Consider the following 13,957-nt stretch of genomic DNA (forward strand, 5'->3'; position numbering starts at 1 on the left):
TGTGTGTGTGTGTGTGTGTGTGTGTGTGTGTGTGTGTGTGTGTGTGTGTGTGTGTGTGTGTGTGTGCGCGCTGTAGGAGCTGAGACAAGAAATTGATGCCAAACTGTGCCAGGTTCAGAAAATCCACTTTGAGCCTCGTCTGCTGTACCCAGATGATGACCGGCTAAATCAAAGAGAACTGTGTGGTTAGTGGAGCACATAAACATACACACACATACACCCGTTATGCACAAGTGTGCACAACAATCTGTGTTTGTGTTGCAGGCTCCCTGTACAGGATGAGAGCACTGGATGCCATCAGAGACACTGGTAGGCTTTGCTGTCACTTACCTTAGTCACGGTTTTGTGTTGTTGTCATGACAGACTATTTACAATACCACCTGCACTTTAGATCTCCCTTTCCGTGAACTCGGCGGCACATCCACCGCTGTGACGGGTAAAAGACTCCGGACGTGGCTTCTACAGCTGCGAAACTCCCACTGCGTGTTCGGAGACCGCCTGAGCTCACTCATCGACACGGTGCTGGATGGGTACAACAAAGCACGGCACGGGGCGGAGGTCAGTGTCTCTGTGTGTGATCAAAATGCTGTTTAAATGTGTGCCTTGTAGTTCAATACCATAAACAACCATTTACATATGGCGCACATGTGTACTGTACTTCACACTTCTGTAAATTGCTGCACATTTATATTTACATACATTTTTACCATGTAGCCCATCCTGGTGTTTTCTGTATATTGCGATTGCATGAAAAGCTGACAAATGTCTGATGTCCTGTCATCTGCTCTTGTTTGTGTCTGAAGGCTTTTGGTGAGGCTGAATTTTTGAAATACCATGAAGCTCTGACTGAATTGGCCTCTGTGTGAGTAAAACCACCCTTTCCTCACAGTGCTCCCTTGCAGCTCTCCTTTTAGGCTAATCCCACCGTGGAATGTTAATTCTGCAGCGGGAACAATCTGTTTTTCCCCTTCGCTGTTTCAGCATCAAGTCTCACAGCGGTACCAGCACTCCGAGCCAGTACCACCAGTCCGCAGCCAAAGACCTGACCAGCACCACGGAGCCTGCGAGCTCCTCCTCCTCCCCCACCCAAACCACCTACCTCACATCTTCAATGCAGCAGCGCAGCAAGCGGCCCAGACACTTCCTGGAGCTGAAGAACTTCAAAGACAACTACAACACTCTGGACAGTTCGTTCTGAAATTGTATCCAAAAGAAAAGGTCAAAGACGAGGTAGAGCCGTCGGTGATTAAAGTGCCTACGGACGACGACGGGTCACCAGATAGTTTAGAGAGTGATGATAAAAACACTGCCTTCGTATACCCAAACGTATTTCCTGGTTTACAGTTGAATGCATATCAGACTCAGTGCTCTTTATCTCCGTGTAGCCTATGCATAGAGCCTGTATTAATGCATGTGCAGTATAAGTAGGTTGGGTTGATTTGACCAAACCAGAGCTATGGGGCAATGCAATGGCATAAGACAATCAGTATTTATTGCACAATGTAAAAGCCTATGCAGACTTGTTGAAATGACTGGATTAAAACATGCTTATAGTTAATTATGTTTGTAGAGAAACCAAGTGTTAGTTTAAAAGACACACACACTGTTTGTCACTTATGTTTACATCTATGTATGTCACTACTGCAGTGAAATTGCTGCCTGTTTTTTCTTTGTTTGTTTTACAGAAGCCATACTTGATTTAATGAATTTTTCTGATTAAGTGCTCTTTTTTTTATTTTTTTTATTGTTAATCAGTTCTCTGTGCAATTAAACAGTATTCCAGTACATTAATGCATCATGAATGTTGCACCAGGGGGAAGTCTTTTGACTTTTGTAAAAGCTAGACTGGCCTCCAGATATCTAAAATGTGTTTCTTTGCTAGTCAGGGTTCCTATAAGGTGAATACTTTTATTTTCTGTGGTTGTTATTCAAATAAAACTGACATATGATGGTGCACAATGTTCTTACATGAGTTCCAGTGTATAGTGTCCAGCAGAGGGCGCTCCTTCACAGCAATCTTAAAAGTTCTTAAAGCTTGCTTCATTTTAGTAACAAGTCAAAAGAAACATTAAATTCATTTTTAGTAATTTATTCTGAGAACCACAAACAAATACAGTAATAGATTCAAATGTACTTCATAAAAAAAATCCTCTGTCTAAAAGTGTTTTTCATATATAAATAAATACAAAGGAGAAAGCTGTTAGGTAGAAATTAAAACATTAAATCACATTAATTAAAAGTGTGTACAAAACAAGTTGTCTGGTTACACAATGAGGGGACTGAAATGCTTTACAAGAAACATGTATAATAGCGACACTGCTTTGAAATCATATTTCTTCCTTCTACTTCCTCACAGTTTTATGAAGTGCCACATTGTTGTTTGGGGCTTAAAACTATATCATTTAAAAACATCACAGGGTGTTCACCTTACACAAACTATCGTCAGTATTTACATGTTAAAAATCTTCCTGTTCACTCAGCAAAGTGAACAGAGTCAGGAGTGACTAATGATTACACAGGAAGTAGATCATCTGGTTAACGATTGTTACATGACACTTTTAGCTTTGTTAGCTAGGTTTTCTACATTACTGCATTTAAGCTTTATGATGTCATAACCCACTTTGGCAAAAGGTCCGTCATCCTGCCCTTTGCTCAACCGTTCTGCTTTGACACAACAACGCCAAAGGTCTAAAAAGCAATTCAAAACAGGGCAGCACAAGATAACACTCGCATTAAGTACGCAGTATTTATGAATAGTATTTATAACCTTAAAATGCACATCAGCTGAATCAGTACGCTTCAGCTACGCTACATTAAAGCTGACACACACACACACACACATTCATTAGCTATGCACAGACGCACAGCAAGCTTCCGTGCGCATGTGCCGCCAAACATCACGTACAGTTTCCTTCAAGAGTGTTTGTGGTTTAAGTGGTAGTGTTGTAGTTTCAGTCCAGAAAGCTCAACTCTGACACCACAAATGTTAAAGCGATCAGATGTGGTCGCAGAGCTGCTGTTCAGTTTTAGTCTGCATTGCAAAGATTTGGTGGTTCTTAACAATTGTGGTCTTTTTTTGCTCTGCAGTCGCTTCATGACTTGATCTCGATGACTCTGATGAAAGGGAGTGGTTTGTTGGATGAGTTGGACGGCTTGATTTGTTTACTGAGGGGACAAGAGGAAGAGACATGAGTCGTTTGTATTTTGAAACAGTAGAAAAACTAGTAATCAGTATGCATCTCATGTTACAGTGCGGCAGGAATGAGTCTCGTGTCTTAAAAAAGGCAGTTGCTGACAAGTGGCTAAATGAGACTACAAAACGTCATCACACCCACTGGTTTACCTTCACAGTCTGTGGTGTATACTAGTGCAACTGGTGGGGTTTGTTTGTAAATGACATTAGCTTTTTACTTTTGCCGATAGCGTTCATGCTTCAAAAAAATCATAAAAGTGGCGTTCATTTGTGAAGATTATATTGCTGAACAAAACGTGTATTTTGTTTTCTGCAATAATACAAAAACTAATGGAGAAATCCCATTGGCTTTTTGTTAAGGGGACCAGTATGATGCTAACTTCCGAGGTTGGCCTACAAAAATACGTCATCCCTGCGGCACTCTATAGGTGAATATTTCATGTGTGTTTGCATGTACTGCATTTTGGGACCTGTTGTGCCAAATTCGCAAAAAATTTAAATTAAATTAAAGTTGCAAACTCTGCTTGGGCAAGAATAGGCCCTGTAGGACTGGCACATTTACAAGGTTTGCGGGTGTAAAGAATATTAAGAGGAAGTGCAAGTTACCTGTAGACGATCTGGGGGTTGCGCTCTGATGGAAGGTAGGAATTTGACCGTTGTCCTCCCAGGAAGTAATCCATCTGGTCATGCATCTCTCGGTTCTGCACAAACAGGAGATCAGGGGTCAGTCCACATAACACCAAAATAAATAATTAATGTGACCACAAAACAGACAGTGGTTCACTTTCATATCTCCTCGCAACCTGCAGATATTTTATTTCCTTTCTCCCGTCCATCACTTCCATTAACCGCGACTCTTTATTCTAAATTTTACTGATGAGCCATAAAATGTTCTTTATTTGAGGAGACAATAAGCAGAACTCACCTCAGCCTCCAAAAAAGTCACTTTCTCCTCTAGCTCTTTGATCACGCGGTCCCTCTCCTGGATCACCATGCGAGAGTTCTGAAGCTAAAGACGAAAAAAAACACAGTCACAGTCAGTAAATCCTGCACAAATATGAACAGAGACAATGTGTTTGCTTTACAGAGTCTCACACATGTGCGCCTCACCTGTTCAATCATGTGTCTGACTTTCCTTTGCTGGCTTTTCAGCATGTCATCCAGATGGTGGATCTTTTCTTTGAGAACAGCCACCTCCCTCTCCAACTGCTCAGTCCTAAAAATACACGCAGAGAGTTAGAACGCGCGACACGTGATCTATCTGTCACTGATTGGTAGATAATCATTCATGCTGTTAATGTGTTTGTGTTGACTGACCTCTGCTCCCCTTTCTGGCCCTCCTCTCTGATCTTGCGCAGTTCGCGCATTTCGTCCTCGCGGCTGCGTATTGCCTCTCGCAGGGTGGAGCTCTCCTGCTCCATCCCCCCCAGCAACCTCTGGAGCTCGTCTATGCGCATGTCTTTCCTCTCGCTGGCTTCTTCTGTTATCTTCAACTTCTCCTCCTCTTCGTTGAGACACTCTCTCAGCCTGCGGCTTTCAGCCTGGAAGAGGCAGGGAGAAAAAAAAGATGGGACACTTTATTACTTTAGTTTAAAATGTAGTACTGTTTCAGTGCAACCAAAATGCAGTGTACATTATTTGTGATGATTCATATGTAAAACATAAGCTCTGTATATGTGTGTTACCTGCAGCCTTTCTTTGTCCTCTTGGTGTTTCTTTTCTGCTTCCTGTAGCTGTGCATATAAGCGCTTACTGACCTCCCTCAGCTTGGCTCTCTCGGCTTCTTCATCTGCTTCCTAAAAGAGACAGAATGTAGTGTTGGATTAGCAGAGCGATACTGTAATGTGTGTGGCAGCGTCAGAGTCCAGATCTTAATCCTGTCGAGAATTTGTGATTGAACTTGTTCCCTCACAATTCCTGGGCCACCTTGAGCAAAATTTCCAGATAAATTCTGACTTGAAGGGGATGAATACGTATACAAAACAGGTATTTTGTATTTTATATTTGTAGTAATTTAGATCGCTTTGTCAAGATCTGTTTTCATCTTGACCTAAAGGGCATTTCCTGTTAATCAGTCTCAAAAACAGCCACACCTACTATTATTTAATGTTGTAAAACAATAAAGCTATATATCGTAAACTGTACACAAGAATGGCCTAAAAACAACAATCCAAGATGGATCGATAGACACATAGATGCTTTCAGGATGATAAATGTAAAATCTTGTTTTTGTTTCATTGGAGCTCAGTGGATTTGGCCTCATAAGAAAACAGGTGTGTCTGTGTGTGTCACTGGAGCAGTTGGATCACGACCAGCGTTGTCCTCCTAATTTCTGCAACGCTTCTGTGAGTGAGCCATAGCGTGAGTCACAGCTATAATGCTATAATTGGCAACAAAAACTATTGAACCAAACACAATGGTGCCAGCTCTGTTTGTATTTGTACACAGCATTAATGATACTAGTGGTTGCTAAAAGTGTGTGTCTCAAAGACAGCAACAAAACTATTGAAGGAGAGGTATCTGTGGAATGCTGGGAACAATGAGGCGGGCCTCAACACAATAACACACGTAGGGAGAGGAACAGTGTGTGCTGGAATGGCTCTCTCACACATTTTAATACACCCTGGGGTGCTATCGCATATTTACACTCTTGCTGTAATTTGACTCCTGTGGTTTTCTATTCACATCTCTGTTTGTCTCTGTGTTTAACTTTATACCTCCTCCTACCTGTGTGCCTCTGGCAGGTGATCGCTGTACAGGCATCGCACGAAACACACATTGTCCAGATGAAAAACACAGACGGTGGACTGCGGCTATGAAACGCATGCGAGATTATTATTATTATTTATTAACTTTGAATGTTCACCTGTGCGTCAGCTTTGGGTCCTCCGTTTTGGGACGACAAGGCGCTCTTTCTGAAGGGAAGACCAACTTTCCACCCATTTGTGAGTGGCTGAAAAAGAGAAAAGGAGGAAGTCAGCCAGGAAAGAGTGAAAGAGTGAAAGATGGAGACGAAAGAGGTTGAGGAAATGCCATTTAGCACACAGGATGTAAGGTTAACAATGGCAAAGGGCACAACAAAGCAGCTTGAAATACACCTACCTTGTTTTTGACTGCCATCTGCTCCCTCAGTGTCTTCAGGCAATACCTCACCTGTGTGAAATACAGACATATAATGAGCCACACAATTTTTATAATGTTTTAACATGTGTATGTTCTCTAGGAAGTGATGAACACAAGACAAAACATGTATGGAAGCCAGGAGGAATTTACATGTCGCAAATATGCAAATTGTTACATGATCCAGGAGACGGGGTGGAGAGACTGTGTGTGGGTTTAAAATGAGTGTCAGAGCTAAAGAAGATACTGTCCAGAGACTGACCTCCTGTATCTGGGAAACCTCGTCTGACAGCATCTTCAGGCTCTGCTGGTGTTTATGCTGCTCTTGTTTGCGGGCCTCTAGATAGACCTGGACAGACAAGGACAGACACACACAGATGTTTAACACAGACGTGACCATGAAACAAACGCACACCATTTATTTCTTCAAAAGCAACAGCCAATGATGTGCCACACCCACCTTGATAACTTCCACCTGCTCCTCTTTAGATTTGACCGGTTCAGGGTTCAGAGATGTCCTGTCAGTGGCCGGCTGCACCAGCGCATAAGCACGTCCAATTGGCTGGAGGTTAGAGAGCAGAGGAGTTAACAGTGCGGCATGCACAGTGTTGCGTCAGGATGGGTGTGATACATTTCCAAACATCGTCACTGTGTTTTTGCTAACGCTGGAAGAGAAGGGGAGTTGGAGCATGTTCCTGATGAATATTGCAACACTAAATATGGAAGAACAGTCAGGAATACATCCATTTAAAAATCATATGAACAATGTTATTAAACTACCAACGGGCAAAACTGAATACATACATTTAGTATTCAGACTAAACCATTAGCAGAGACACACAAAAGAGTTTTGTTTTTTTAAATCTAACTTTGGCACCGTTTTTGGGAAACAAATGGTTGTCTTGAGACATTTTGAGTAGTTTGTGTTAAAACCATGGTATTAAAAAACGCCGAGCTGTTTGAGTCTCTGTGCAGTTTGTGTTTAGGAATATGCCGTGATACTTCTGTGGAGGAACGGCAGCTCTGAGGATCATCGGGAAGTTTAACTGACTGAACATTCAGATCCAAATATGGCCTGAATGATAGATAGCACCTTCACCTCCAAAGAAAACAGTGCTACTGTTGCTGCTGGTGTTTCTCTCCTCGAAAGAAATCACAGAACATTCTGCCTTTGTCTTACAACAAATCCGGCAACAAAAGTGTCGTCTATTAAAAATGAAAAGTCAATTTATATATAAAGCATAATTTAATAAACCCTCAATTGTCCAAACCATGTATCTAAAACAGTGATGCTTGTTATTACTCTTTCCATTGCTAGTCTCCTCTATCTCCTACCGTTGTGATTCCCTCTCTGCACTGGTGTTACAGTCCAGGTTATAACCCAAGTTATCAGGTGCAGGAAGTTCTTACCTTGTCCCTGTGCTGCTCCGTGCTCTGAGCTGCCTGACTCTGGTCGTGCAGTGTGAGCCGCAGTCGCCTGCACCCCTCCTGAAAAAAGGCAACGAAGAAATGAGACGATGAAGTGAATCCACAAAGAGACCGTTATGTGATGGAGAGACTGATTGGACTATTTTGAGGTGGTGAGGGGAAGGAAAAGAGGAGGAGAGACTGAGTCATACTCACTGACAGAAACAAGAGGAGGGCGAGAGTAACCAGTAAGAGAGAGGGGGTACGAGCATCAGAAAAAGCTAAAGTTTTTCACAGCTGCACAGAGACAGATTGTTTGAATTAAATTGTGTGCTGTGGACGTCAGAGGGACTTTAGGCGGAAACTCTCCAGGCGCTCACAGCCAATTGGAAGCAGAGGCTGGATTTCTGGGAAAGTGGGCAGATAATGTAATGTCAAGCAAGACAGAACATTTCCATGGAAACAGAATCCTCACAGTAGCCATAAACTCTGGCACTCCAACAATGTGAGAGGGAGGAGTAAGTCCGAGGCAAAACAAATGCCAAAAAACGCTGTAAGAAAGCAAGACACACAAACCCTCCAAGACGTTTTCTTTAGTCGCAGGAGGGGAGTCGCGTTAACGGGAAAAGTCTTGAGCGGGATGTGACTGGGTGTGTGTCCTCCAGCACGGGGAACCCCCTTAAATGTGATACCCATTGAGTGTGTGTGCAAGTATAAGTATGAGGATGTGAGGGAGAGGAGGTCAGGCACGGTCTATAACTCATTCCAGCCAAAAAATCTTGTTCTGTTTATCTTTCCGTAATGTGTTCACTGTGTCCTCATGGAGTCTAAATCATGTCAGCTCTGAGACAGCCAACAGGCAAGGAAGAAATGGCTGCAATGTTCTCTTGCGGTTAAATATAAACAAGCGGACACATGCAAACCAATTCCACAGAAGAACACACACACACCCACACACACACAGATTAATTGATGATATATTATACTGGCCTAAGCTTAATAAGTAATGAGTCTGGCAGAGGAGAACTGAGGCTTGTGTGTGCGCCATCATTTGTTTGACCATATTTGACTCTTTTATACAGTATTGCTTTTAGTACATAATTTGCAGTACAAAAAGGACCAGATACTGTATGTCACATTGCCTTTCCTGTTTAAACTGCCAAAGACACTTTTTGTTTGCAATTGTCACATACATAGTATAACATTCATAAAATTTGACCGGGGGAGCAACCTGGGGTTCAGTGTCTCATTCAAGGACACTTCAACATGCGGACAGGAGGAGCTGGGATCCACGCCAACCCTAAATATCTTCAGGTTTTTGACTGTTGGTTGGACAAAGGAAGACTTCTGATCAGTCTTTAGGAAAGTAATATTACATTTTTTCCATTATTTTGTTTTCTTCTGACATTTCATGGACGAAACGATCGAATCAATAATGAACATATTTGTTACTGGCAGTCCTACTTTAAACTCAATTGTTTTACCTTTAAAGTGGTAGTCAAAGTGTGTGCTGCATCTCTCCCTTTGCATGGAAACCGTGTCTGATATGCAGAATGTCCCAGCCTTGATATTAGCCAGACAGGAGAAGTGAACTGGGTTGTGTTGTGTAATGCAGAGATAAAGAACAGAGAGAGGTTATAAAAGAACGGCCATGTGTTGTATATACTACAGAGAGCCTTTATGAGAATCTGGTTATCTGTTCAGGAAGAGAAAGCAGAGTGGGACAGATGGGACTGAAAATCTTAACGAACATTAAAAAAGGCAGAGGAAATAGCATAATAGTTGGGGTGGGATTCCAACTACGACAAACAAAACTGAAAGCCAAAAATTCCCCACTTGTTCACCATGTTTTCCTCTCATATTACAAGTACCTGAAAGCTCCAACACAGCCATTATATGGGGGGGAACAGAGGGGAGGGGGAGAAAAAGGGAGAACAGTGAGAGGGTTGTTAAGAAGGAATCCATCATTATACAACTTCTCTGGCTCTTCATAGACAACCAAACAAAGACCCGGTTAATCCTTACTCTGCCATTGTCTATTTACACGCTAGTCTCTCTGCCTATTCTCTCTTTTATATCCACGCACTCAAAAATGCTGTCTATACCACCTTCAAAGACAACCTGTAATACTAGATTTCCTGGGAACACAGACAAAGGGACCAGTTGGATGGGCTCATGGAAGGTGACGTACGCACGCACACGCACACACACACGGGAAAATTCATGCACCGATAAACAAACAATAAAAGTACATGTACAAAGTACACACTACCTTTATAACAGGGCAGAAACCTGAAACCAAGCACGCACACACAGCGTCCGCACTGCTGGGTGCACCGACAAAGAGCACAATAGATCACGGGGTACGGCCGGGCTGAAAGGATTTATGGGTATGAAGACGCTTTTTGTTTTGGACTTTGGCATCAGGAAGCCTGTGAATCATGCCAGTCGAATTAACTGAGATGTGACTGCCAACCTGGCAATGTTGCTGATAAACAGACAGAGCTGCAGAATTAGGGGCAGAAATGTCTTTTAGAGCTCTGAACCACTTTAGGAAAAGTACCCGATGTTCAGCAGCAGGTATCATGCCCATAAACAGCAACACATCTTGTGCCTGCATTCTACAAGTACTGCTTTCCTACACCTGCTGCACAGATGCCACGTTTGTCTTCTGTCCAGCTACAGGTGTGAGCCGATAGGGCTGAATAGTTGAGCTGCAGGTAATGTTTCAAAACCAGTGCCCACATAAAACCTGAGGTTTTTTTTTTTACCTGACTTCTACAAGGAATAAGATATACAAACATCTTTTTCTACAATACCTTTTTATCATAAGCACAACTTCCCAAACTCCTCAGTACATTTGTGTTTGAAAGTCATCTTTACATAAGCAGCTGAACAGAAACTGCAGGAAAAAAATGTCAAATTTATGACTGAGCTCAGGAAATGTTTAAAGAATAAGAAATGAGACGAAGAATTTAAGAAGTTATATAAGTTACAAATGATTGTTAATAATGTAACAAGTCAGAAATGTCACTTTGGTCTCTGGGAAACTGTGATCGCCCCCATTCTTTGACAATTCATTGGCTCAATGATTAATCAAGAAAAGATTTAATAAATGACTCAATAATGGAAATGATTGTTTGTTGCAGCGCTAGTTTATCCTGTTTTTTGGATTAAATTAGTATTAGTATGAGTATTGAGCTGTAGTTGCCAGTACGGTGAGGGGTATTTTTGACTGTCAAAGCTTGCCCCTTTAGTCAGTCAGCAGTCTGAACAAACTAAAGGGTTAAGTTAAAGGATAGACACTAACTGAGGTGTGAAGTGAAGCCTTGGGAGGTTTGCGTGTGTTTGACATCACGTGAGAACCTGAACAGTAAACGTTGATGGTAAACAGATAGTCCAGGATGTGTGTCATAAAGTCATCAGGGCAAACTCGCACTTTAATTACTACAATCAACTTCCTATCAATTATTTTGTTGTTGTGGTTTTTCCTGCTCTGTGTAGCGTGCGAACCAGATGTGATCTGACATATTCTATTTGTTCCTCTACATTGATGCATTTAGGATATGTCATGTTTGGCTCATTCCCAGCCAGTAACGTCACACATTAGGATGAGCAAAGACAGAAGGAATGTGTTAAGTCACAGGGAATCTAAACGGCTGGAGGGATAATTGTGGCATTGTTTTAAAAAGTGCCCCTCACAGAAGAAAACATCGTCTCAATACACTGGGGCTTCAGGGAGGAAAAATTGTACCACAAGTTTCAAATTATTCCCAAATAATACCTGGACTTTGGTCGCTACTGTAAAGTTTTAAGTAACAATTTATGTCAAAGCCAGGCCTGGCTGTTCCTTCTGTTTAATTTCAGATCATATCATCTCAGTTCCAGGGAACTTATCAACAAAACACCCACTGAAGGCCTTTCCCTGCTACATAATGCACATTCCCTCTCCTCATGTATCCTTATGGACTGACCTCCCCCGGCCTGATGAACAGGAAGGGTTTCTTCTTCTTGTTAATAAGTCATTATGAAATGTTACATGTAGAGGTGAAATATGTCTGCCGGTTCATTTAGTCTGACCTGAATAACCTTATCAGATATGTAAATAACTGTAGGTGGGTGACTATTTGACTGTGATAAAGATGAATTTGTTTTCTGTATGAAGCTCATGCAAATGTGCCATCAGTCGCATGTTAAGGACACATTATAGATAAAACAGAAGCGGAGTTTCACATACTGCTTCCAGAGAAATAATCAGTTTATTAGGTGTGTGAGTGGTGCTGCCCTTTGTACACTCTGACCTTTTTGTACAGTTAGACAACAGTAACTGGATAGTTAAGTGTCGGCCATTGACACAAAATCTGGCTCTCAAATTCTGCTCTAATGGCACTCAGTTATTTAATCCAAAATAATCATGGTGGGGAATGTTCACTGCACTGCCCTTCTTCAGAGAATTTCATCTGATACGAGCTCAGTGGATCTGTCGCTGCTGACAGGTATTGAGCTCAGCAGGAGGCTGCTGATAAGGTGAAAGTGTCATGTTGCTCTGCAAACCCATAAACCACAGAGCGGGAAAACTGTTTGCTTTTTTCAGGCGAGGTAAATGATTAAACCTCTGCTTTCGCAGACAGAGGAGGAGAAAGCTTATCTACTGTACATGACACGGGCAGCCGCTGATCACTCATTCTAGAACAAGTATCTAGCAAAGTGTGATGTTTAATCTTGCTTAAGTAAACCTATCGTGCACAGGTGGTGCACATGCTGCACAAGAAAAGTGTTTAAAGGTTTGTCTCCTGAGCCGTCCGTCACAACTGCAACTGTAAGCCCTTAAGTGATGAGGGCAGATGGCAACTGTGACAGGCACAGATGTTATCTGGACTCTTATCTGTGTTGGGATTTGGGGGGGTTGGGGGCTAATACTTTAATTAGAACAAGGCCAGAGACTTAATAGTAAATATACCACTTAGAGGAGATGAAGCCTGAACAGAACCACAGATTCAGGCAACAGAAGAGTCACGTAAAGACAAATGAGAGAAGAAACCAAAAGTGAAAGATCTAGAATCTGAAAAAAGGAACCAGCAGCTCCATAAATCATAGTGGACAAAAAGAAGAACTGAGGTCTTCACCTCTGGTTTTCTGCATGATTCACTAATTGATTGAAAAAGAAGCATGTGAATATCGAGTAACTTACCCCATGCTCTTGATTTCTGATGTCCTCAAATGTGCACATGCTTCTCGTCATTCTGTTCATCTTTGACATAAATAAAACTTCCTCAAACAAACAAGTGAATAAATAAATATATAAAAGTGAACTGTATAAAGCTCCCTCCGTTGGTCTCTCTGCTGCTCGTCCACGCAGCTTGCTGCTGTTATTAGTCTTCAGACCGGTGTGCTCGTGTGTGTGAGCCTCCTCCCCTGTTAGCACATTGTACTAACTTTTCTCACCCACGTCACTGTGGGAGTGAGACACAGCAACCAGCCCGCCCACAAACCGACCGAAACAGCCAAACAGGGAACTGGGTGTCCGCGGAATGTCTGGGAGGGGAGGGTGAGAGGACTCACCTGCTGCCTGCGGTACTTGTGGTTCAATACATCATAATCATGGTTGTATTATTAGACTGGATAACATGCTTTTAAGGGGTGAGGCAGAATGACCTAGTTGGACTATACGTAGATGGTCAACTCCTGCTTAATGTTGCGCAAACACTGCTCAGTTTACCAAAAGGCCCATATTATTTATTCATGAGGTTTCACCCCCTGACTGAACATGTTCAAGTGTCTCCTATTGGCTTACAAAGCAATGGAAAACACGGTATTACATTCACTGATTTAAAGCACTTTCAAGGGTGTTTTGTAAAAACATTATATTAAGTGTGATTCACTGTTCTTTTCAACAGAATTAATATACAATAATTGCAAATATAACTCTTTTCTTTGTATAATTTGCATGTTTTTAATTCTTTCACTAAATTCCACATATAAGATTAGAGACATTGCGTCATCCACAGTGAACATCATGCTACTGTTTTGTTTTATTATGTTGCCTTATGGTTGTGTGGTTGTGCAGCAGAAACGTTTCAGTTCAGTCTGTACTTGTAAATATATAACCACAAAAAGGATAATGCAACTTTAACAAAAAAATAAATGCAGACTGGCTCACTGTGACCCATAAAGCAGAGTCCAAGGAAAATCAATGTAAACCAGTTGAAAAATAAAAAATGATTTAGTGTGCTTGTC

The 13,957-nt window shown here is 41.9% G+C and overlaps 2 protein-coding genes across 2 annotated transcripts in view; one reads left to right on the top strand and one right to left on the bottom strand.

Moving 5' to 3' along the window:
- Positions 1 to 2,117, top strand: part of ltap1 (lipid transport auxiliary protein 1) — a 4,433-nt gene extending 2,316 nt beyond the window's left edge. The window contains exons 3-7 of the mRNA XM_031852892.1: positions 77 to 185; positions 265 to 309; positions 392 to 558; positions 804 to 862; positions 982 to 2,117. Of these exons, the coding sequence (XP_031708752.1) occupies positions 77 to 185; positions 265 to 309; positions 392 to 558; positions 804 to 862; positions 982 to 1,198 (597 nt within the window). The 3' untranslated portion in view covers positions 1,199 to 2,117. The remainder of the gene's footprint in view (positions 1 to 76; positions 186 to 264; positions 310 to 391; positions 559 to 803; positions 863 to 981) is intronic.
- A 37-nt stretch (positions 2,118 to 2,154) lies between these two features.
- On the bottom strand, positions 2,155 to 13,120 carry tuft1a (tuftelin 1a). The gene is made up of 12 exons (XM_031853452.1): positions 12,912 to 13,120; positions 7,724 to 7,801; positions 6,774 to 6,875; positions 6,576 to 6,662; positions 6,296 to 6,346; positions 6,060 to 6,146; positions 4,879 to 4,989; positions 4,511 to 4,734; positions 4,304 to 4,409; positions 4,119 to 4,202; positions 3,800 to 3,894; positions 2,155 to 3,165 (listed from the first exon to the last, which is right to left on the bottom strand). The coding sequence occupies exons 1-12, from the start codon at positions 12,978 to 12,980 to the stop codon at positions 3,093 to 3,095; spliced, it is 1,167 nt and encodes a 388-aa protein (XP_031709312.1). The 5' UTR covers positions 12,981 to 13,120; the 3' UTR covers positions 2,155 to 3,092.
- Positions 13,121 to 13,957: the final 837 nt, after the last annotated feature.

This window comes from Anarrhichthys ocellatus, unplaced genomic scaffold, assembly GCF_004355925.1.
Source record: "Anarrhichthys ocellatus isolate YVR2014 unplaced genomic scaffold, GSC_Weel_1.0 scaffold13, whole genome shotgun sequence".
NCBI lineage: Eukaryota > Metazoa > Chordata > Actinopteri > Perciformes > Anarhichadidae > Anarrhichthys > Anarrhichthys ocellatus.